This window comes from Asparagus officinalis, chromosome 3 (genome assembly GCF_001876935.1).
Source record: "Asparagus officinalis chromosome 3, Aspof.V1, whole genome shotgun sequence".
In the NCBI taxonomy this organism is placed as follows: Eukaryota; Viridiplantae; Streptophyta; class Magnoliopsida; order Asparagales; family Asparagaceae; genus Asparagus; species Asparagus officinalis.
Window position 1 is genome coordinate 65,536,013 of NC_033796.1, and position 22,923 is coordinate 65,558,935.

Below are 22,923 nucleotides of genomic sequence, written 5' to 3' on the forward strand. Positions count from 1 at the left end.
GGAGATGTTAGCGTGCTTTCGGCGTCCAGCGGGGAGCCTGTGCTTTTTAGGGATTTGTGGGATCAAGAGGACGAGGTTTGACTCGATCTAATCTTTGGTTTTTAAGAATCTCGCTCGGATTGAACCGATTTCTCTCTTCTGTGGCGTGAAGTTGGGTTTGACTCGATTCAAGTGTTTGGTGTGCTGTGTGTACCTTTCTTTTCTCAGTTCCTTATTTTGTCCTTTTAATCTTAGAATTTGGAAATTGGTAATACCCATTAGTTCATTGCCTATACTAACTTCCAATTCCCGTCCCATTTTAAAAAAGAAAGAAAGAAAGAAAGAAATTGGTAACCTTGGTTTCAGTACTCGTCAATGAATGGATTACAGTATGCGAATTGGAGAAGAACAAAAATAAGTTTAGAGTGCTGCAGAGCCCTAGAAAATTTGACAAACAACATTAAATATCTTGTTGAGGCTTTTATAATGATATTCACATCGAAATTAGCTACGAAATAACTAGAAGGGTCTTTGTTTGGGCAGAAGCTCAATCATCTATACAAGAAAAACATTGACTTCCTTCTGAGTCATATAAATAATAGTCTTCATCTCGGAAGACCCCTTTAACTTTGGACCACTATCAGATGACCCCCCAATACCTTCCAAAATATCAAAAAGAAAAAAAAAATTAGTTCTGGGTTATCAGAAAAGTTCCTCTAACTTTAAGATTTTATTGTAAGACCCCCTAAACAGCGTTAATAGCAATTTTCACTAGGTAAAATTACATGAGGGGATATTTTTGTCAGCGAAAATTAGGGTTCACACCTTTAAGGGGGTTTTCTGGTATTTTGAAAGTACCCCATGGGGGGTGTTGGTGGTTGGTGTAAGGACAAACCCAGGGCCTAATAGAGTAGGGTCCCAGCGAATAGTAGAGCAGAAATAATAAAACGATCACACAGATTTATGTGAAAGATCCCCTAAATGAATTTGTGATAAAAAAACACGGGCAATGATAGAAGAGTCCATTATGAGAAAAAATTTTTGAGTTATAATCTCTTTAAAAGGAGAAACTCTCTCTATTTTTCTCTCTCACTCTTCTATATGTGGAGTTGTTGTTTCTGGGATGGATTTTTTTGAAGAGTTTTGGGCTTATTTATAGCAGTCGGGAAAATACTATTCATAAAATTTTAATAATTTTTTTCGGTGCGGCTTCTTTTGGTGCAATTAGTTTAGGAGCCCACCACCTTTTTGTTTGTCCATAATTGCTGTTGTCAGCAATTATGGCTGACACTCTCTCACTTAAAGATTTAATTGAGTATCAATCATATCTTCACACCATTTTTTCTATCATGTCATCTTCATGTTGCTCACGTCTCGGACAAACTACAAGAGGATCGACACTAAATAATTTTATCAGTATTGACTACTTTTATCAAAAAATCTGCTAGGTTATCTTTGGTGTGAATTTTCTATATATACATTATTCATTCTTCCACTTTCTCACGAACGAAGTGGTACTGAACTCGAATGTGTTTTGTCTTTGAATAAAAGACCGGATTTCTTACCAAATGTAAAGCACTCCGGCTGTCACAAAATAGAGAAATATTCTTTTGTTCATGTCTGAGTTCCTCCAGTATCATTCTCAACCATTATTTGTTGGAAAATTTATAGTAAATAAAATGAAAGAAATTTGATTTGTATTCTCTCGATCTTAATTATAATTCGAATTCCCTGATTACAAAAGAAAATAGAATTGATCTAAATTCTCCTTTTTATTTAATTCTGGGTTCTTCACGGTGGTGATGAGATGCCTCCCTCGAATGCTCGCGTCGAGTTTTCTTCTCGTTGACGATCCGAACATCTTGTTTCACCAGAACGTGATCTTCTCCTCACGATTTGACGTTGTGGAGAAACTTACAAAACAAGTTTTAGAACTCTGGACGAGTTGATAACTCTGAACGAGTTTGAAACTCTATGAAAGAGTTAATTTAACCAACATCGGTTTATAGCCAAGGATGAAAGCTCTCTGTTGCCGAACGTTACTGAAGGGTAAACGTCGATCTCCCCCTCACTGCCAAACCGAAGATCTCCTCTTCGCTGCCAAGTCCAAGATCCAAAAACCCAGCCGGAGAGAAGCCCCGAACTCAGTTGAGTTTACTCGTTTTTTATAAAGGATTAAGGGGGTGTAATCGCCCCTTAAATCACTCCTAAGTGGGGTGTCACCGCCCCCAAATCGTGGGAAACGATTTAGAACCGTTCAGCTCATGTTGAATGAGTCAAACAACGCCCAAGTTGGCGTTCAGGACCCTAACTCCGCGTTTTAGACTGGAGACACGGAGTTGGGCACCCGTTGGATGTTAAAAAACGCGAGGGTTGCCCGCTAGATGTTAAAAAACGCGAGGGTCGTCCGCTAGATATTGAAAAACGCGAGGATCGTCCGTGTTTTGTTTGCTGAGGGTTGGAAACGCGGGGGTTGCCTGCGTTTCAAGAACTGAAACGCGAAGGTGAATTCCGCGTTTTAGAAGGAGCTAATGACTTATAACTTCTTCTGTAGAGCGTTATAAAGACCATTATTGAGTGATCTTTGTCTTGGCTGTTTTGGGGTGTGAAAGTCGTCAGATTGTAACTTTTATCATCGGTGTTTGATGAGGGATCAGCTATCTATTATGATTTTTAGACAGCCTACAATCATATTGTCTCTTTACTAGCTTGTGCAGCTGATACATATTCAGCTTTCGTTGTTGATGTAGCCATAACTGACTGTAATTTTAAAATCCAGCTTAAAGCTCCGCCAGCAATTGTAAACACATAGCCTATGATAGATTTGTTATTATCACGATCACCTGCATAATTAGAATTAACATATCCATTGCCAATAAAATCTGATCCCCATAACATAATGTAATATTTGAGGTTCCCTTAATGTATCTTAGGACCCTTTTTACATCATTCTAATGCTCTTTATCAGGATTCATCATGTGTCAACTAACCACTCACATTGCTTGTCCAATGTTTGGTCATGTACAAATCATAGCGAACATTAAACTTCCCACTGCTGATGCATACGGTACTCGAGACATCTCCATCCTCTCTTCTTCATAGTTAGGACTCATACTGGAGGATAACTTAAAATTAATAGAAAACAGATTAGAAATTGACTTACAATCTTACATGTTAAAGCGCCTTAAAATTTTCTTCAAATAATTCTCCTGAGAAAGCCAAATTTTCCTATTAATTCTTTCTCGATAAATTTGTATCCCTAAAATCTTATTTGTAGATCCTAATTCCTTTATTTCAAATTTTCTAACCAACTGTGTCTTTAATTTTTTAATATGATCTTTGTTGGGGCCTGCAACCAACATGTATTCAACATACAATAATAAAATAACAAAATTATTTTTACCAAACCTCTTGAAATATGCACAAGGGTGTGAATTAAGTCTATTATATCCAAGGCTCATGATAAATGGATTAAATCTCTTGTACCAACACCTCGGCGTTTGCTTTAGACCGTACAAAGATTTATTCAATTTACAAACCGAGTTCTCTTTTCCTTTTTCTTCGAAACCTTCTGGTTAGAGCATATAAATTTCTTCTTCAAGATCTCCATGAAGAAATAATGTTTTGACATCTAGCTGTTCTAGATGTAAGTCAAATATCACGCCCATAGCCAGGAGTATTCGGACTGTTGTAAATCGAACTATAAGAAAAAATATTTCATTAAAGTCATTACATTCTTTCTAAGCATATCCTTTTATTACCAATCTTTCACAATATTGCTCCACCTGGTCATCTCCATTTCGCTTGATCTTGTACCAATAGCATTCCTTCCTTGTAGTAGTGATACAAGTACCCATGTTTTATTCTTATGGAGAGCTTTAATTTTTTCCTGTATTGCTGTCATCCACAAAGATACATCTGTGATGTTTATAGCTTCATGAAAAGTTGATGATTCTCCATCCTCCGTTAGAAGACAGTATGCAACATTACTCTCCATAATATACTCTGAGTGCCAAGTCGGTGGTCTTCTCTCACAAGTTGACCTTTAAATTTCTGGAGCCTCAGACTCGACTGGTTCTTGTACATCATACTCTGGTGTTGCTTCAGAAGAATTTAGATCATTTTTCACTTGAACAGCTATAGTCTCTGAGTTCTTCCTCGAATAACTTTCTTTCTCTTTACTTTTTAGTTGGTTTCCTACAAAGATAATATCTCTGTGGACGATAACCTTACAGGTAGTTGGATCCCACAAGCGATACCTCTTTTCTCTGTCAGTATACCCCAAGAATATGTATTTTCTGGATTTTAAATCTAGCTTTGTAATTTCTTGGATATTGTACATTACGTACACTGGACTTTCAAATTTATGAAGGTTAAAATAATCAGCTGTCTTATTGATCCACATCTTCATCAGTATCTTTAACTGTATTACGGTTGATAGAGATCGATTCACCACATAACAGACGGTTTTTACTACTTCCGCCCAAAAGACTTTATCCTGATTTACAATTGCCAACATTGCTCTTGTTCTTTTCAACAGAGTTCTGTTCATCCGTTCCGCCAATTTGTTTTGTTGATGAGTATAAGCAGTATTGAATTGTCTTTTGATTCCTTCTTGCTTGCAGAATATAAAAAATTCGCCGTCTGTGTATTCTCCTTCATTATCTGACCTCAAGCACTTGATCTTCTTTTCATATTCAAGCTTGACTCACACTTTATAGGCTTTAAAGATTGAGAACACATATGTATTCTTCTTGATAGGATACATCCAACATCTCCTGGAGTAATCATTAATAAATGACACAAAATATTTTGCTCCTTCCATAGATGTATCTGGTGCTTTCCATGCATCAGAATGAGCCAATTCCATAATAGCATTGTTTCTAGAACTCGATATGTTGAACTTCAGCGGATGCTGCTTATTTATAACACAATGCTCGCAGAATGAAAGGTCTACTGAATTAAGTTCAGGAAGCAGCTTCTGATCGGAGAGAATCTTCAAGCCTCGTTTTGACATGTGACCTAGTTTGCGATGCCACATCATGATTTGTTCTTTCTATGGTTAGTTGATGCCACACATAAATCAGCTTCCTGTAATGTTTCTCACTTGAGCATGTATAGATTTATAGTTATCTTTTCTCCTTTTATCACAATAAGCATTTCTCTAACAATTTTTATGATCCCGTTTTATATATGAGTCTTGCATCCGAGCTCATCCAATTGTCCTAAAGACAACAGATTCTTCTTCAAGTCTTTCACATGTCATACATCCTGAATGATGCATATTGTATCATTAAACATTTTAATTTTGACAGTATCAATACCAGAAATTTTTGAGGCATGATCATTGCCCTTAAATACATATTCTCCTGAGATAGATTCATATTTGTGAAACTATTATCTTCGAGGGGTTATGTGCCAAGAAGCTACTGAATCTAGAAGCCAGCACACTTCTTCCTGCCTTCATCAATAGTGGTTGCTTCACTGTATAAAATTTCACCATCATCTGATGTGCTGATCACGCATCCTTGAGATGTTGATGGCTCTGAAGACTTTTTATCACCACTCTTCTTATTGTACAAACACTCTGATTTTACGTGCCCCCTTTTGCCACAGTTGTAGTATTTGATATTCTTCCTATTTCTTGATTTTGATCTAGCATGGGTATGACTCTCACTGGAGCCACGTTCCGTTGATCTTCCTCTCGTCACCGATAAAGCCTCCGCTTGTTGCGAACTTGTCTGCCTGTCTTTTTTGTTCTTACGCCGATTTTCTTTCTCCAGAACAACAGTTGCAATGTTGTCGAAGACTAGATTATTAGTAAAGACGTTGTTTGTTAGGTTAATGATGAGCTGATCATATGAGTCAGGTAGACTTTAAAATAGAAGTTCAGCACGTTCAGTTACACCGATTGTATGCCCTAACGTTGTGAGTTAGGGGAACAATGTATTTAGGGTGCTGATGTGGTTGATCATCAATGTAGATTTTGCCATCCTTAGAGTGTAAGGTCTTTTTTTTAAGAAGATTTTATTGTACAGGGATTTGGCCTCATATAGCTTTGTTAGAGTATCCTAGATCTCATTTGCTGTCTTCTTCTCTTCTATGCTTGACAGCACTCCGTCTGCTAATTTCAGATGGAGATTTACAATAGTATTCTCGTCCATCTCGTTCCACTTCTTATTATCTGTGATATCGTCCGGCCTTACATCGATGACCGCTAGACAATTATCTTTTCTCAATATAGCCTTTATCTTCAACTCCACAGTGAGAAATTACTCCCGTTGAATTTCTTAATCTCGAACTTCACCGTTATTGCTTCTACCACGAACAACCACGAACAATAATTTTTTACTATTTCACTTAAAAAGTAAATGTATTTATGAACAGTAATTGTATCCGTGGATAGTACAGTGTTTGTGAATAGTATCGTATTTATGAACAGTATCGTACTCGTGAATAGTATCGTTATTTTCAAATGGTAAATGATAATCTAACTTATTTTTCGATGCTACTTCTTTCGGTGCAATTAGTTTGGGGCCCGCCACCTTTTTGTTTGTCCACAATTGCTGTTGTCAGCAACGATGTTAATTGCAATTTAATTTTCTAATATGGCATTTCAAGTGTCCTAAGTGTTAGTAAATGAGTTGAGTGGGGTTTAGTGCGATCGGAGGTGTAGATATGTGGTTTATGTGCAATGTACCCTAATATTCAAATGAGATTACACATATGCGTGCAAGTATACACGTGCATGATAAAAAACATGGACTGGTTACCTTTCAGAGTTCCTTAGAACTTGGTTTATGGACAAGATATGCTGAATTTTTCTTGTGCAATGTGCATGTATATTTGATTGCCCTCAATAGGTGAGTTCCTGATGGGGACATCCGGACTCATACACGAGATTTTCGCCGAGTTTATCAGCGCAGGAGGCGCAATATTTCAGCACTATGGTTTTAATTTCAAGTTGTAATAATTAGTTTGAATTTTAAATTTTTGAATTTCGAATTTTGATTTTTATTTGGTAGTTATTGAGCTGATTTAATGTAATTGGTTATGGGAGTGATTTGAGGGATTTAGGAGATATTCCAAAACTGTAATTTGCTTTATTTAAACTCTCCTGTAATCAGTTGGAAAATTACTGATGAATGAAATTGATTTGCTAATTAATGGTGTGAAACCCTAGCTTATTGATTTTTGATCAGCCGTCATTCTCTTCCTCAAAGAAAATCAAATTTTGTACTGTTCATCGTCTTCTTCCAGCAACCAACTTCCAAACCCACAAACGAATCCACCCCCTCTCCTCATTCGGCATCCTCGAGCTCCTCGTCCAGTCCCGCCCAGTCAGCACCGCCGCCTGGACCGCCGCTCACTCCGATCCGAGCGCCGTCCATCCCGACTCAAGCGCCGTCCTCATTCGTCGAGCGTCGATTCGTTCCTGCTCCCCCTTTTCCGCTTGTCCTCAGATCCAGATCCTATTGAAGACTATTTGGCTTGAGTGATTTAAAGCAGAGTCCCTATTCACTCAACCAACCCATTTGATTTGAGTCAAGTGTGGACCAGACCCACTTGACCCAATCCGGAGTTGTTGAAGCTAGTTGAGTCAGATTCAACCATTTGATCCCTGATTTTACAATTGATGGTGTATGGCAGATCCTGATGCAGATGACGGAATCGTGCTAGATCCAGAGACCGGCATCGCAGATTTACAGCTTTCCCCGTGGTTTGATTATCAGTCATTCGAGAGCGTGCCCGAGTACGTTGAGCGTGTGACTCATCAGATCGTTGACAGCGTAGAGAGTAGTTTGGGAATCAGTTCGTGGCATCGGCGTTTCCATCCAGATACACCACTCCATCCGAATTACGCCGCCCTCGGTGGAGAGCTTCCACCCCTCATATTTGGCGTCGTTGAACCACCTCCAGAGGATCCTCCCGTCGAACCAGTTCAACCCGACGAAGGTTCAACTTTCTTTCGCCCAATTATTTTCGGAACTGCTATTGCTTGCATGTTGTTATCAATATTACTATCGATCGTATTTGTGCTGTAATCAGTTTGACTAAGTGAGCGAGCGAATCTGTTGCTAAGTATTTTTACTTATCCAAATATTACACTTTGAACTGTATTGAGAGAACGAATCATTACATTTATTTTCTGGATCATTTACAAAGATTTGAACTTAGTACATTGCAACTTTTGCTTAAAACCCATCAAAAGCTACACTTTATTCATGAGCTTCCTGCCTAGATCGATCGCTGATTTGGCGAAGCATTGTTGTCATTAATCTTCATACCTGCATCACATTGTTTCGCATCATTTTTGGTATCAGAGCACCTGGTTCTAGGTTAGGAAATTTGTGAGTCTTTATTATTTAAAAAAAAAAAATCTAGTCATTTCATTTAATTTTTGTGCACCCACCCATTTCATCGTATTTATTTGTTAGTGCATGCCCACTCGTACCAGTCTACCCTATCGCTTAGGAGAGTCAAGTGAGTCGACTAGTGAGTCCAGTATGTCAGGCAGTAGCGATCCCGAACTCTATAAGAAACTCGATGAGCTAGCAGGACAATTAGGTGCCGTAGTCCAGGGTTTAGCCAATCTCCGAAATGAAACCAACGAAAAGTTTGCTAGGCTCGAAGAAACACGTGTTGCAACCCCGCCGCTGCAAGATCAAGGTTATCAACATATCGCCCCACCGCTGCAAGGTCAAGGCTATGGAAACTTCGTTCAGCGACCCCCACATCAACCGGTACCTGATCCGGATGCGTAATACCTGAGGAGTATTAAGATCAACGCCCCTACCTTTGACGGCAAGCTCGACCCCCAAGCTTTCTTGGACTGGTTGAAGAGCATGGATCGTTATTTTGATTGGTACGCCCTGACGGAACCCCGAAAGGTCAAATTCGCCGCAATGAAACTTACCGGACCTGCGTGCCAATATTGGACCAACCTCGAAACGTTGAGGCACATCAGAGGTGAGTTACCAATTACCACTTGGCGAGAAATGACCATTGAACTTAAACAGAAATACCTTCCGCCATCATTTTATCATCGATTGCTAGATAAGTGGCATCGTCTCACTCAAGGCACCAAATCCGCAAAAGATTACGTTGCACAATTTGATGAACTGTTCACTCGATGCAACACCATTGAACAAGAGGCGCCAATGAAAGTCTTGTCGAAGTTTAGAGCTGGATTGAGAAATGATCTGCAAACCGAACTCTTTGCTCGGGGAGTAGACACCCTCGAAAAAGCTTACGCGTTAGTTCAGGATCTAGATGAATCAAAATCCCATCAATCTTATAGGAGTCAGGATTTTAGAAATCATTCCTCCCAACCTTCCCGTGCCACTACTTCTAGTCATCCTCCGAGTCGACCTAACCCCAGTTCTTCCCAATCTAAAGTCGATTCCAAAGGCAAGGAACCAGAGAGAGATTTCTCCAAGATTGGCGCACATGTCAAGTGCTACAAATGCCAAGGGTATGGGCATGTTTCTGCGAACTGTTCGACCCGTCACAAGGTGACTATCATCGATGGTCAACACGAATATGAACCTGAACCTGATAATGATGAGTTGGTGACTATCATCGATGGTCAACACGAATATGAACCTGAACCTGATAATGATGAGTTTGTCCATCAAATTGACGATGATACCGATGATTTCGAGGATGATGCTGATGATACTATCTTGAGTTGTCTTAGACAAATTGAAACTCCTACTGTATCAGTTGTCAGATGCGCCATCTCTCAACCCAAGGCTGTTGATGATTGGAGACGTACTTCCATTTTCCATACATTCACAAAGATTGGTGATAAAAATTGTAAAGTGATCGTGGACAGTGGAAGTTGCATTAACGCGGTCTCCTCAGCTGTGATCGCTAAGCTTGGTCTCAAGGTTGTACCCCATCCTAATCCATACAAGGTATCATGGATTAACGACACCGCCCTCAATGTCCAAGAGAGATGCCTAGTCCCTCTTCAATTTGCCATTTATAAGGACAAAGTTTGGTGCGATGTTTTGAAAATGGATGTGGGTCAAGTTATTCTTGGAAGGCCCTGGTTATTTGATAACGACGTTCACATCTTCGGGCGATCCAACATGTTATTGTTCGAACACGACGGGAAGAAGGTCAAAATCCTTCCGGTTCAACCAAAAGGAAATGACAAGAAGATCGACCCAAATAAATCTTCCCAAGGTGTTAACCTGATTGGAGCCAAAGAAATTGATCGTGAACTGGCCAACGGAGCTTTGCCCTCGCTGCTAGAGAAGCTCCGAAGGATATTTCTAACGTGGTTCCCCCAGAAGTCGCTACTGTGTTGGACGAATTTTCTGACGTCTTCCCTGAAGACCTCCCGGACCAATTACCCCCGATGCGTGATATCCAACACGCAATTGATTTAGTCCCGGGAGCATCCCTTCCCAATTTGCCTCACTATCGGATGAACCCCAATGAACATGCAGAGTTGAAAAGGCAAGTTGATGAATTGTTGAAGAAGGGCTTTGTGAAAGAAAGCATGAGCCCTTGTGCGGTCCCCGCATTACTGACGCCAAAGAAAGATGGAACATGGCGTATGTGTGTGGATAGCCGTGCGATTAACAAGATTACGGTGAAATACCGTTTCCCCATTCCCCGGTTGGATGACATGCTTGATCTAATGTCAGGAGCCACTATCTTTTCTAAGATTGATCTAAAGAGTGGTTACCATCAGATTCGCATCCGTCCCGGTGATGAATGGAAGACCGCTTTTAAGACCAAAGATGGATTGTACGAATGGATGGTCATGCCCTTTGGGTTGACTAATGCTCCGAGCACTTTTGTGAGAGTGATGACTCAAGTACTCCGCCCCTTCACGGGAAAATTTTTGGTTGTGTACTTTGACGATATCCTTATTTACAGTAACTCTCGTGAGCAGCACGTGGAACATCTGCGTCAAGTCTGTGCCGTGTTAAGAAAAGAACAACTTTATGCTAATCCCAAGAAATGTACTTTTCTTACACAGCAAGTTATTTTTCTAGGATTCGTGGTCTCGTCTGAAGGAGTATCCGCTGACCCTGAGAAAGTCAGAGCTATCGAAGAATGGCCCGAACCCAAGAGCATTAGAGATGTTCGAAGTTTTCACGGACTCGCTACTTTTTATCGTCGGTTTATCAAGGGCTTCAGTACCATCATGGCCCCTATTACCGATTGCTTGAAGAAAGGTGAATTCGAGTGGTCAAAAGCTGCTACCAAGGCATTTGAAGAGATCAAGCAAAGGATGTTGCAGGCTCCTGTTATGCGCCTGCCCGATTTTTCTAAAGTCTTCGAAATTGCGTGTGATGCCTCTGGTATTGGAATAGGTGGAGTCCTATCTCAAGAAGGACATCCCGTTGCTTACATTAGTGAGAAGCTTAATGATACTAGGCAACGTTATTCCACCTATGATAAAGAGTTCTATGCGGTGATACAATCTCTTCGACACTGGCGTCACTATCTGCTCCCACAAGAATTCGTCATCTATTCTGACCACGAAGCTCTTCGATATATTCACTCCCAAAAGAAATTGAACGCTAGACATGGTCGTTGGGTTGAATTCCTCCAGGATTATACCTACACGATCAAACATAAAGCGGGAGTAGAAAATAAAGCCGCCGACGCACTCAGTCGTCGCATGCACCTCCTCTCCACTTTGAGTGCGGAAGTTATCGGTTTTGAGAAAGTCAAAGACCAATATGAATCGTGCCCTGATTTTAGCGAAGTTTATACTTTGCTAAATGATGGAGTGATCCGTGAAATTGATGGCTTTCTCCTGAAGGATGGATATCTTTTTCATTTTCGCAAGTTGTGTATTCCTGACACCTCCCTGAGAGAATTCTTAATTTGGGAATTACACGCTGGAGGCCTTGCAGGACATTTTGGAAATAACAAGACTGTCGAGGCAGTGGAAAGTCGCTTCTATTGGCCAAGTATGAAACGAGACGTTGTTAGACTAGTGAGTAGATGTCACATCTGCCAATTGGCAAAACAACGTAAACAGAACACTGGTTTGTACACTCCTCTCCCTGTGCCAAATTGTCCATGGCAGGATGTTAGTATGGATTTCGTGTTAGGACTCCCGAAAACGATTAGAAAAAACGACTCTATCTTTGTTGTTGTGGACCGCTTCTCCAAAATGGCCCACTTCATACCATGTTTCAAAACTTCCGACGCTTCTCATGTGGCCAAGCTATACTTCAACGAAGTTGTTAAACTGCACGGGCTTCCGAAAACAATCGTGTCAGATAGGGATGTTAAATTTACAAGTTATTTCTGGAAAACCCTTTGGCACAAAATGGGAACTAAACTTCAATTCTCTACGGCCTTTCATCCCCAGACTGATGGTCAAACTGAGGTAGTCAATCGGAGCTTAGGTAACCTTTTGAGATCGCTAGTTGGTGAGAATCTTAGGAGTTGGGATCAACATTTGCCTACTGCTGAATTTGCTTATAATAACTCTGTTAATAGGTCTACAGGTGTCAGTCCAGCTGAAGTCGTGTATGGTTACAAACCTAGACAGCCTATAGATCTTGTCCCCGTGTCTGCACATCATAGAGTATCTGAGTCAGCATCTGCATTTGCATCTCGCATTCATGACTTGCATAAAGACATCAGTAAGAAGATCAATGACAGCAATGCTAACTATAAAATGCGAGCAGATCTAAGAAGAAAGTTTAAAGAATTTAATGTTGGTGATTACGTGATGGTTCGGATACGTCCGGAACGGTTTCCTCCGGGAGCTGTTAAAAAGTTGCATGCGCGAAATGCAGGACATTTTAAGATTCTCAAGAAAATTAATGATAATGCTTATGTTCTCGACATTCCCGAAGGTTTCAATATTGGTTCGACTTTTAATATTGAGGATTTAGTAGAGTACAAAGGCCCACATTTTAACCCTGACAACCCACTGGTTGATGAGCCTACCCCTGAGCCTATTTCTGAGAGCTCCCCTTTACCTCCACTTCCCCAGATATCACCCACATATACAGCACATGACATTGATACTATTATTGATGATAACATTGTTTCTACTAGCAATGGTGGTATCCGCAGGTATTTGGTACGTTGGAAAGGACGACCTGAGTCAGATGACACTTGGCTCGATAGGGATGACTTGCAGAGGCTGGATCCAGATCTTCTTGAGCAGTATGACAGCTGTTCTGATTTACACTCGACAGGGTCGAGTTCTCTCCCACCCGGGGAGAATGATGGGGACATCCGGACTCATACACGAGATTTTCGCCGAGTTTATCAGCGCAGGAGGCACAATATTTCAGCACTATGGTTTTAATTTCAAGTTGTAATAATTAGTTTGAATTTTGAATTTTTGAATTTCGAATTTTGATTTTATTTGGTAGTTAACCAACTGATTGATTGTAATTGGTTAAGAGAGAGATTTGAGGGATTTAGAGGATTTTCCAAAACTGTAATTTGCTTTATTTAAACTCTCCTGTAATCAGTTGGAAAATTACTGATGAATGAAATTGATTTGCTAATTAATGGTGTGAAACCCTAGCTTATTGATTTTTGATCAGCCGTCATTCTCTTCCTCAAAGAAAATCAAATTTTGTACTGTTCATCGTCTTCTTCCAGCAACCAACTTCCAAACCCACAAACGAATCCACCCCCTCTCCTCATTCGGCTCAAGCAACCACCCTGACCTCCACAACCGCTGCCAACATCAACCCCCTCCTCCGCCTAAACCCTCACCTAAATAGTTCAGATCTGTTTAGTTTGGGTTCAGTTGTATTGATCTGCAGTTGTGATTGTTCGACTCTGTTGTTCGTTGGTGTATGGCTGATCCTGATGCTGATGATGGAATCGTGCTAGATCCAGAGACCGGCATCGCAGATTTACAGCTTTCTCCGTGGTTTGATTATCAGTCATTCGAGAGCGTGCCCGAGTACGTGGAGCGTGTGACCCATCAGATCGTTGACAGCGTAGAGAGTAGTTTGGGAATCAGCTCGTGGCATCGGCATTTCCATCCAGATACACCGCTCCACCCGAATTACGCCGCCCTCGGTGGAGAGCTTCCACCCCTCATATTTGGTGTCGTTGAACCACCACCAGAGGATCCTCCCGTCGAACCGGTACAACCCGACAAAGGTTTAACTTTCTTTCGCCCAAATATTTTCGGAACTGCTATTGCTTGCATGTTGCTATCAATATTATTATCGATCGTATTTGTGTTGTATTCAGTTTGATTAAGTGAGCGAGCGAATCTGTTGCCAAGTATTTCTGCTTATCTAAATATTACAATTTGAACTGTATTGAGAGAACGAATCATTACATTTATTTTCTGGATCATTTACAAAAGATTTGAACTTAGTACATTGCAACTTTTGCTTAAAACCCATCAAAAGCTACAATTTGTTCTTGAGCTTCCTGCCTAGATCGATCGCTGATTTGGCGAAGCATTGTTGTCATTAATCTTCATACCTGCATCACATTGTTTCGCATCAGTTCCACTTTGGCATTTGCGAAGCACCTCATAGTTATGCCAGAGGGAGGGGTTAAATCCTCATGCAATGTTATATCCTATTTCCTAAAAACTGAATCTCAGCAGTGTAGCAGGGTAGATGATCTACATATTCCCAGTCCTTGACGTAATTCTTAGTGAAAGCTCAAGTTAAGTTTTTGTCAGCATAGTTTTAACCTGGCTTGCAGTATATCAACTATAACAAATATCTAAAGGTTCGAGTGAATTTATATGGAGTTGTGGAGTCCAGAGAAAAAAGCATAACCAAGGAGGTTGAAGGAGAGTACTCTCGGTTATTGATGGGATCAGGACGTGACATTCCAGATGACTAGTATCCATATATCAGTTTGTGAGCAGTAATATCTACTATAGCTTTTTGTTAGGGACTTACATTCCAAGAACCTTGATAAAGGACAGAGGGATGAGTTGTGTCATTAGATTCACAACTCCTACTGTATGAAGGGATCTAGTTCAGCCATGTCCAAACTAGAGCATGCTTTAAGTGAGTCTGAAGAACCATGCATTATATCTGATGAGATCATTTCAGCTGTGGTCTGGCATGCTAGGTGAAAATGCAAAAAACATGGCTAGAAGGGACGTTGTGTAAGGCATAACTAGGACATGAAACTTATAAAAAATTATTTTTATATGTTATTGATGATTTAGAGAGTCATGTGTAGTCAAGGGGTGGTGATATGTTTATTGAAGGGAAACCATAAAAGGTGGAAAATGTACAAAACATGTTTGGATTATGCAAGTCACAAGTGTTGAGGATCGACGTCGTCTTGTTTGGCTCAGAAGCCTGCTCTAACAGTCTGATCTCCTTCAACTGTGCACCACCATGAACACAAAGGGGAACGCACAGATCTACCCTACACAAGTCACTCACAAAGAGGAAAGGGAATTCGCACAAAGGGCTGGACGGGAAGAGAGGATCACACAAAGGGTGAGAGCACAAAGCTCACAGGACCACAAAGCTCACAGAGGGTGGAGATCGCACACAAGCTAGGGCACAAAGCTCAAGTTCTCTTCCTCCTTCTTCCTCTCTTCTTCCCACCCCGAGCTACTACCATGCCCTTCGACTTAAATAGAAGAAGGGGGCAACCAACACGAGAGGAAAAAGCTAGGGTTCAAATGGTAGGAGCCGACCTACATGGTATGGGAGATGGGACTCCAAGCGGCAGCAGCGCAGGACACATGATGGAGGGGGGCAACCGACAGAGGGTTGAGTACCATCGGGTATGAAGAGAGGAATAGAGGGGGCTAGGGCAAATCAGGTGGGAAGCTGGGCCACTTTGTAACAGGCCAACTTATTAGGCCAACAAAAATAACAACAATCTCCACATTTGGCCCAAGGTAGTGCACATAAGAAAACACAAAACTGCAGGACTCATAATCGCCAAATCATTACATGTATGATCACAAAGAGGATACAAGCAATGGAAGAGAATACACAAAGTAAACTCAGATCACAAAGATCGGGGTAAGATCACCAAACATACCAAGTCCACAAAGGATCGAACTCTACCAAACGGTCATCGAGTTCAAAGGGAAAAAAATCACAAAGCTACTAACAAGCACAAAGCAAGTTAATAGGCCACAAAGGCAACACACAAAGCAAAGAAAAATTACCCAAGCACAAAGCAGGTTAATAGGCCACAAAGGCAACACACAAAGCAAAGGGAAAAAATTACCTTAGCACAAAGTAATATGCCACAAAGGCAACACACAAAGCAAATGGAAAAAAAATTTACCCAAGAACAAAACAGGTTAATAGGCCACAAAGGCAACACACAAAGCAAAGGGGGAAAAATTTTACCCAAAGTCGAAATTCAATGCCAAGTCCACATAGGACCGAACTCTATAAGTCCTAGGTTCATTGCACTCAAGGGATGCAAACACATTAAAGGCAAACTCAGACATATTACAATCAATCAAATTGCAATCTCTATATCTCTCAAGTTTCCTACTAGTTCTTTTATTTCTATCCCTAGTGAGTTGATAATCATTCAAATCGTGCATGTTATTTATTTCCTGCATATCATGCTCCACCTCATTAGGAATAATCTCATCTTGATTTTCAATAATTATATCTTCAGGATGTGATTCAGGTTGATTAATAATAAGCATTTGCTCCATCTTATTTGGAGCATCATTTTCAGAAATAGGGACATGTAAAGATAAACAATGAAATTCATTTTCATTAAAAATACCATCTCTACTTATCACTACCTTAAACCCCCGTTCACTCTTATTCCAAAGCCTATAACCTTTTACCCCTTCAGGATATCCTAAGAAAACGCATTTCTTAGATCTAGGTTCTAACTTATCAATCATTTGATGCACATAGCCAACACTCTCGAAAATCCTCAAATTATTTTTCATCCTCTCTGTTGAGGATCCTTTGTCACTACCAAAGTGACTACCTTTATGTAAAATTTCTTATCCTCTATTTCTGATGTGACCTAATCTATTATGCTAGAAAACAGATTTATCACCTATCACAGAGTTAACAGAATCAAGCACAGGTTCAGCATGACAAACATACAAGTTATTTTGTTTTTCAATAGTAAAAATAACAAGAGACCCTTTTAAAATTTTCATAACCCCTTTACCCCATTTTCCCTCCAAACCATCATTTTCTAGAGATGCACAAGAAATCAAGTTATAACGTAAATCAGGAACATGCCTAACATCCTTCAAAGTAAACACAGAACCAGAAGAAAACCTAAGGCATACATCACCAGTTCCTAAAACATTGCATTTCTTTTCATTTGCCATTGACACAAAGCCATTCTCTATTTTCTTGTAGTTTGAAAACATGTTTTTAAAAGGAGTCATATGAAAAGTACAACCAGAGTCTACTAACCAATCTGATTTACACAAAGAATCAGATAACACAGAGTTCAAATATGTATAATCACACATATTATTAATCATGAAAATTTCACCCATTTCCCCCTCACAAACAGCCATATTAGTATGATCATTTTGTTGATTTTCCCTAGGCTTAGGACAATCTCTAATAAAGTGACCGGTTTCATGATAGTTATAGCATCTTCTAACTTTAGACCTAAACTTAGATCTACCCTCCATTTTCGGATTTTTTCCTTCTTGATTCTCCATTACTTGCATTCTCTTGGTTATTAGACCTATTCTGAGACCTACCCCTCACATGCATAACCTCACCGGAATTTTTAGTTTCCCCAGAATGTTTTAAATCCAATTCCTTACTCTTAAGACCATTGATCACAATGTCAATGGTAACCTCATCTCTACCATACTTAATAGCAAATTTCACATCACTATATGAGTCAGGAATAGTATTTAGAAGGGTAATAGGAGTATAGTCATCTATATGTTTATCACCAGTTAACTTAATATCTGAAATAAGTTTTGTGAAAACATCTAGGTTCTCCTCAATATCCTTAGACATATCCAATCTAAATTTAAAAAAAATTTCAAGCAAAAATATTTTACTGGGCAAAGAGGTTTCAGTATAGAGTTCTTCAAGTTTATCCAAAATTTCAAGCAAAAATATTTTACTGGGCAAAGAGGTTTCAGTATAGAGTTCTTCAAGTTTATCCCAATGGGTTTTAGCAGATTCCAAAATTTTAACTTTTCTAATCACAGAGTCAGATAAGTTCAAATAAATTATGAAACAAGCATTTTCATTCATTTTAGCTTTTTTTCCTTCAATGTCAGAAGTTAAATAAGTCTGACCAACAGCCCTAAAAGACTTTTGTTGAATTAAAATACATTTTATTTTTTGTTTTCAAATGCTAAAATCAGATTTTCCGTTGAACGGAATCATACCATATTGATTAGCAGCAAACATTTTTCACACAGAAAAATAAACAATGGAATCATCGTGACTAGCACGAACAAATCTGATTTCGGTAATTATCCGGCTCGAAACGTGTGAAGCAACTAACACGAACAAAATGAGAAGAACGATGAACACTGAGTTCTTGTTTCAATCTCTTTGTTCTTTCACACGGGGCATAAACAATAACAGAAATAATTTTATTTTTTAAAATGCAACAAAGCCAGAGTTTTACTACTGTCAATTCTCAACAACGCCAGTCAACAAACCCAGAGATTAAACGCAGCGAAAAAAAAAGATAATCTTGAAGATTTACTGTAATTTTCAACAAAGCTATAAATTAACTGTAAATTTTCATCAAGCATATAGATTAACTATAATTTTCAACCAAGGCCAGAGTACACCTGAGTGAAACCCTAGGATAGGGTTTCGACCTTACCCACGCCCACGCGGCGGTCCGGCAGCGGTCCGGCTATGGTCCGGCGGTGTCCAGCGGTGACGACCAGCGGTGTTGGAAGGGTGACGACTCACCGAGCTCTGATACCACTGTTAAGGATCGACGTCGTCTTGTTTGGCTCAGAAGCCTGCTCTAACAGTCCGATCTCCTTCAACTATGCACCACCATGAACACAAAGGGGAACCCACTGATCTACCCTACACAAGTCACTCACAAAGAGGAAAGGGGATTCGCACAAAGGGCTGGACGGGAAGAGAGAATCGTACAAAGGGTGAGAGCACAAAGCTCACAGGAGCACAAAGCTCACAGAGGGTGGGGATCGCACACAAGCTAGGGCACAAAGCTCAAGTTCTCTTCCTCCTTCTTCCTCTCTTCTTCCCACCCCGAGCTACTACCATGCCCTTCGACTTAAATAGAAGAAGGGGGCAACCAACACGAGAGGAAAAAGCTAGGGTTCAAATGGTAGGAGCCGACCTACATGGTATGGGAGATGGGACTCCAAGCGGCAGCAGCGCAGGACACATGATGGAGGGGGGCAACCGACAGAGGGTTGAGTACCATCGGGTATGAAGAGAGGAATAGAGGGGGCTAGGGCAAATCAAGTGGGTAGCTGGGCCACATTGTAACGAGCCAACTTATTTGGGCCAACAAAAATAACAACAATCTCCACCTTTGGCCCAAGGAAAAGATAGCCAAATGACTATCACAGTATATATTTCAAATATTTTAAATATTACATCTTTATACTAGTCAATGATACAAAAGGTGAAGGTAGTGTAGTATGTACATAGGAACATGTTGGATGTTAGCTTCTGAAGGCTGCTCCTTTGCTCTGAAATATTCTTAGTTGTCTCTGAGCCAATGGGACCAACATGTGGCTAATACAATGGAATCCCAAAGCCAAACTGCAAGGAATCAACTCTGTGCCTTCTCCAGGAGCTCCATAAGAAGGATATGTATGGATGCGATTGAAGAATGAAAGGGTCCCAAACAATCTTACAAGTTTGAAAGTGGAGTCTCTGTGGTGTTTTCTGAGTTGAGATGATGGAAGATATACTCTCTGAACTTGGTGTGCTGTTTTGTCATGAAAGCACATCAGCCGTGAGTAGTCTGTCTTGAAGTGTTAGCCACATTATACAGTGCACTTTCAATGGTGCTGCAGCCTTCCAAATCTTCTGCTTGCTCAAGGGGATCGCTAGGTTGGAGGTTTTAGTTGAGTGCAGCAAGAATCCCTCTTGAATCGGTTGTCCAGATAAAAGCATCCGGTAGTTGCCTCCAGCATTTGTTTTCTATAGGTGTAACTGCAACATGTATTGTCTAGTCCATATGCATATATTTTTTATAATCTGAAACTATATTTACTGTTACCTTGGTATCAAAATTTAATGTTGGTGATTACGTGATGGTTCGGATACGTCCGGAACGGTTTCCTCCGGGAGCTGTTAAAAAGTTGCATGCGCGAAATGCAGGACATTTTAAGATTCTCAAGAAAATTAATGATAATGCTTATGTTCTCGACCTTCCCGAAGGTTTTAATATTGGTTCGACTTTTAATATTGAGGATTTAGTAGAGTACAAAGGCCCACATTTTAACCCTGACAACCCACTGGTTGATGAGCCTACCCCTGAGCCTATTTCTGAGAGCTCCCCTTTACCTCCACTTCCCCAGATATCACCCACATATACAGCACAGGAAAAGGTGTATAGCCATGTTCTTTTTAGTATTTATTTACTGATTCATCAACTTTTGTTGCTATCTAACTCATTTATTCTTTGCTTTGCTGTTCGTGTTTTTGGTGCAATGATTCTTCAGTGTATTTAGGTAAGAGATAACATCTATGATCCAGCTCACAATTTTTATTGGTTCCCATTTTTCAGCAGAAGTTTATAAATTTGGCTTTGCATCAGGAAGCTATGTGATGGGGACATCCGGACTCATACACGAGATTTTCGCCGAGTTTATCAGCGCAGGAGGCACAATATTTCAGCACTATGGTTTTAATTTCAAGTTGTAATAATTAGTTTGAATTTTGAATTTTTGAATTTCGAATTTTGATTTTTATTTGGTAGTTATTGAGCTGATTTAAACTAATTGGTTATGGGAGTGATTTGAGGGATTTAGAGGATTTTCCAAAACTGTAATTTGCTTTATTTAAACTCGGCCGATAGAGGGTTGAGTACCATCGGGTATGAAGAGAGGAATAGAGGGGGCTAGGGCAAAACAAGTGGGAAGCTGGGCCACTTTGTAGCAGGCCAACTTATTGGGCCAACAAAAATAACAAGAAGAAGGATGAAATTCTATCGTGTAACATATAGTAGCTAGATATACATTTAAATTAACACCAGTATTTTTTTCCTATCACAAAAAAAGATAGCCAAATGACTATCACAGTATATATTTCAAATATTTTAAATATTACATCTTTATACTAGTCAATGATACAAAAGGTGAAGGTAGTGTAGTATGTACATAGGAACATGTTGGATGTTAGCTTCTGAAGGCTGCTCCTTTGCTCTGAAATATTCTTAGTTGTCTCTGAGCCAATGGGACCAACATGTGGCTAATACAATGGAATCCCAAAGCCAAACTGCAAGGAATCAACTCTGTGCCTTCTCCAGGAGCTCCATAAGAAGGATATGTATGGATGCGATTGAAGAATGAAAGGGTCCCAAACAATCTTACAAGTTTGAAAGTGGAGTCTCTGTGGTGTTTTCTGAGTTGAGATGATGGAAGATATACTCTCTGAACTTGGTGTGCTGTTTTGTCATGAAAGCACATCAGCCGTGAGTAGTCTGTCTTGAAGTGTTAGCCACATTATACAGTGCACTTTCAATGGTGCTGCAGCCTTCCAAATCTTCTGCTTGCTCAAGGGGATCGCTAGGTTGGAGGTTTTAGTTGAGTGCAGCAAGAATCCCTCTTGAATCGGTTGTCCAGATAAAAGCATCCGGTAGTTGCCTCCAGCATTTGTTTTCTATAGGTGTAACTGCAACATGTATTGTCTAGTCCATATGCATATATTTTTTATAATCTGAAACTATATTTACTGTTACCTTGGTATCAATTTGTTGTTATCTTGTGATTATTTTCTTTCATCTTTTTCTTATACTTGCAGGGAATTGCTGTGGTTGCACTTCTGAGGCATTTTGGATGTCCTTGCTGGTATGTGCAAAAAAGTTATGTGAGAATACTTTCACTAGGATACAACAAATAATTGACTCATCATATTTAAATCTTCAACTACGTTGCCCTCTCATTTGTTTGCATACATTTAGCTGGGAACTTGCTTCCGTCTTGAAAGAGTCAAAGCCGAGATTTGATGCATCTGGTGTGAAATTGATTGCTGTTGGTGTTGGTACTCCCAATAAAGCTCGTTTACTTGCAGAACGAGTATATACCCATCCCCTTCTTTTTAGTCATAGCTTACTAGACATTTTTATTGAATGCTTGTGGTACAAAAATAATCCCATTTTTCCCTTTTAAAGACTATATCGTTTTGGTTTTGTGGTTAATTATTCTCTTTGATTTTCCTTGGCAGCTACCATTTCCGCTGGATTGTCTTTATGCAGACCCAGATCGCAAGGTTATGATTTTTATTTAATTAAATGGTCAATGATTTTTATTTAATTAAATGGTCAACCCACTTAATTTCTGCCTTAATGTGGGCCAATATGTTCTCATATGGAAAGCCTTTACAGGCGTATGACCTCTTGGGCTTATATTATGGTTTTGCACGCACTTTTCTCAATCCTGCCAGTGTAAGTATCATGTTTGTTTCCTAGTACTATCCTCATCTGTATACATTTTAAATATGAGATTTTTTTAAAAAATTTTATTTACAAGTTATAGTTTAGGTGTTGTTATCTTGTTTCAATTCCCATGCAACAGACAAAAGTGTTTTCAAGTTCAAGATTTGAGTCTCTGAAGAAAGCGGTAAAGAACTACACAATTGAAGCTACCCCAGATGATAGAAGTGGTGTCCTGCAACAGGTGAATATCCTTCTTCCTCTTTTTATTAACCAATGAAGAGTCAACTGGCAATATATAACTCCTCATGCAGCCTAATTCAAGACTTAATTTCAGTTTCCTATCAGTGCATAACAAAGTTAACAACCATACAACAAACCTAGTTGTCCTTCAATATTGATATTTCAAATAATGCTCCTTTCCGA

The 22,923-nt window shown here is 39.8% G+C and overlaps 1 protein-coding gene across 1 annotated transcript in view; it reads left to right on the top strand.

Moving 5' to 3' along the window:
* Positions 1-22,923, top strand: part of LOC109835229 (thioredoxin-like protein AAED1, chloroplastic) — a 41,645-nt gene that overhangs the window by 18,303 nt on the left and 419 nt on the right. The window contains exons 3-8 of the mRNA XM_020403214.1: positions 5-75; positions 21,867-21,913; positions 22,027-22,141; positions 22,290-22,334; positions 22,450-22,509; positions 22,640-22,741. Coding sequence (XP_020258803.1) covers positions 5-75; positions 21,867-21,913; positions 22,027-22,141; positions 22,290-22,334; positions 22,450-22,509; positions 22,640-22,741 — 440 coding nt within the window. The remainder of the gene's footprint in view (positions 1-4; positions 76-21,866; positions 21,914-22,026; positions 22,142-22,289; positions 22,335-22,449; positions 22,510-22,639; positions 22,742-22,923) is intronic.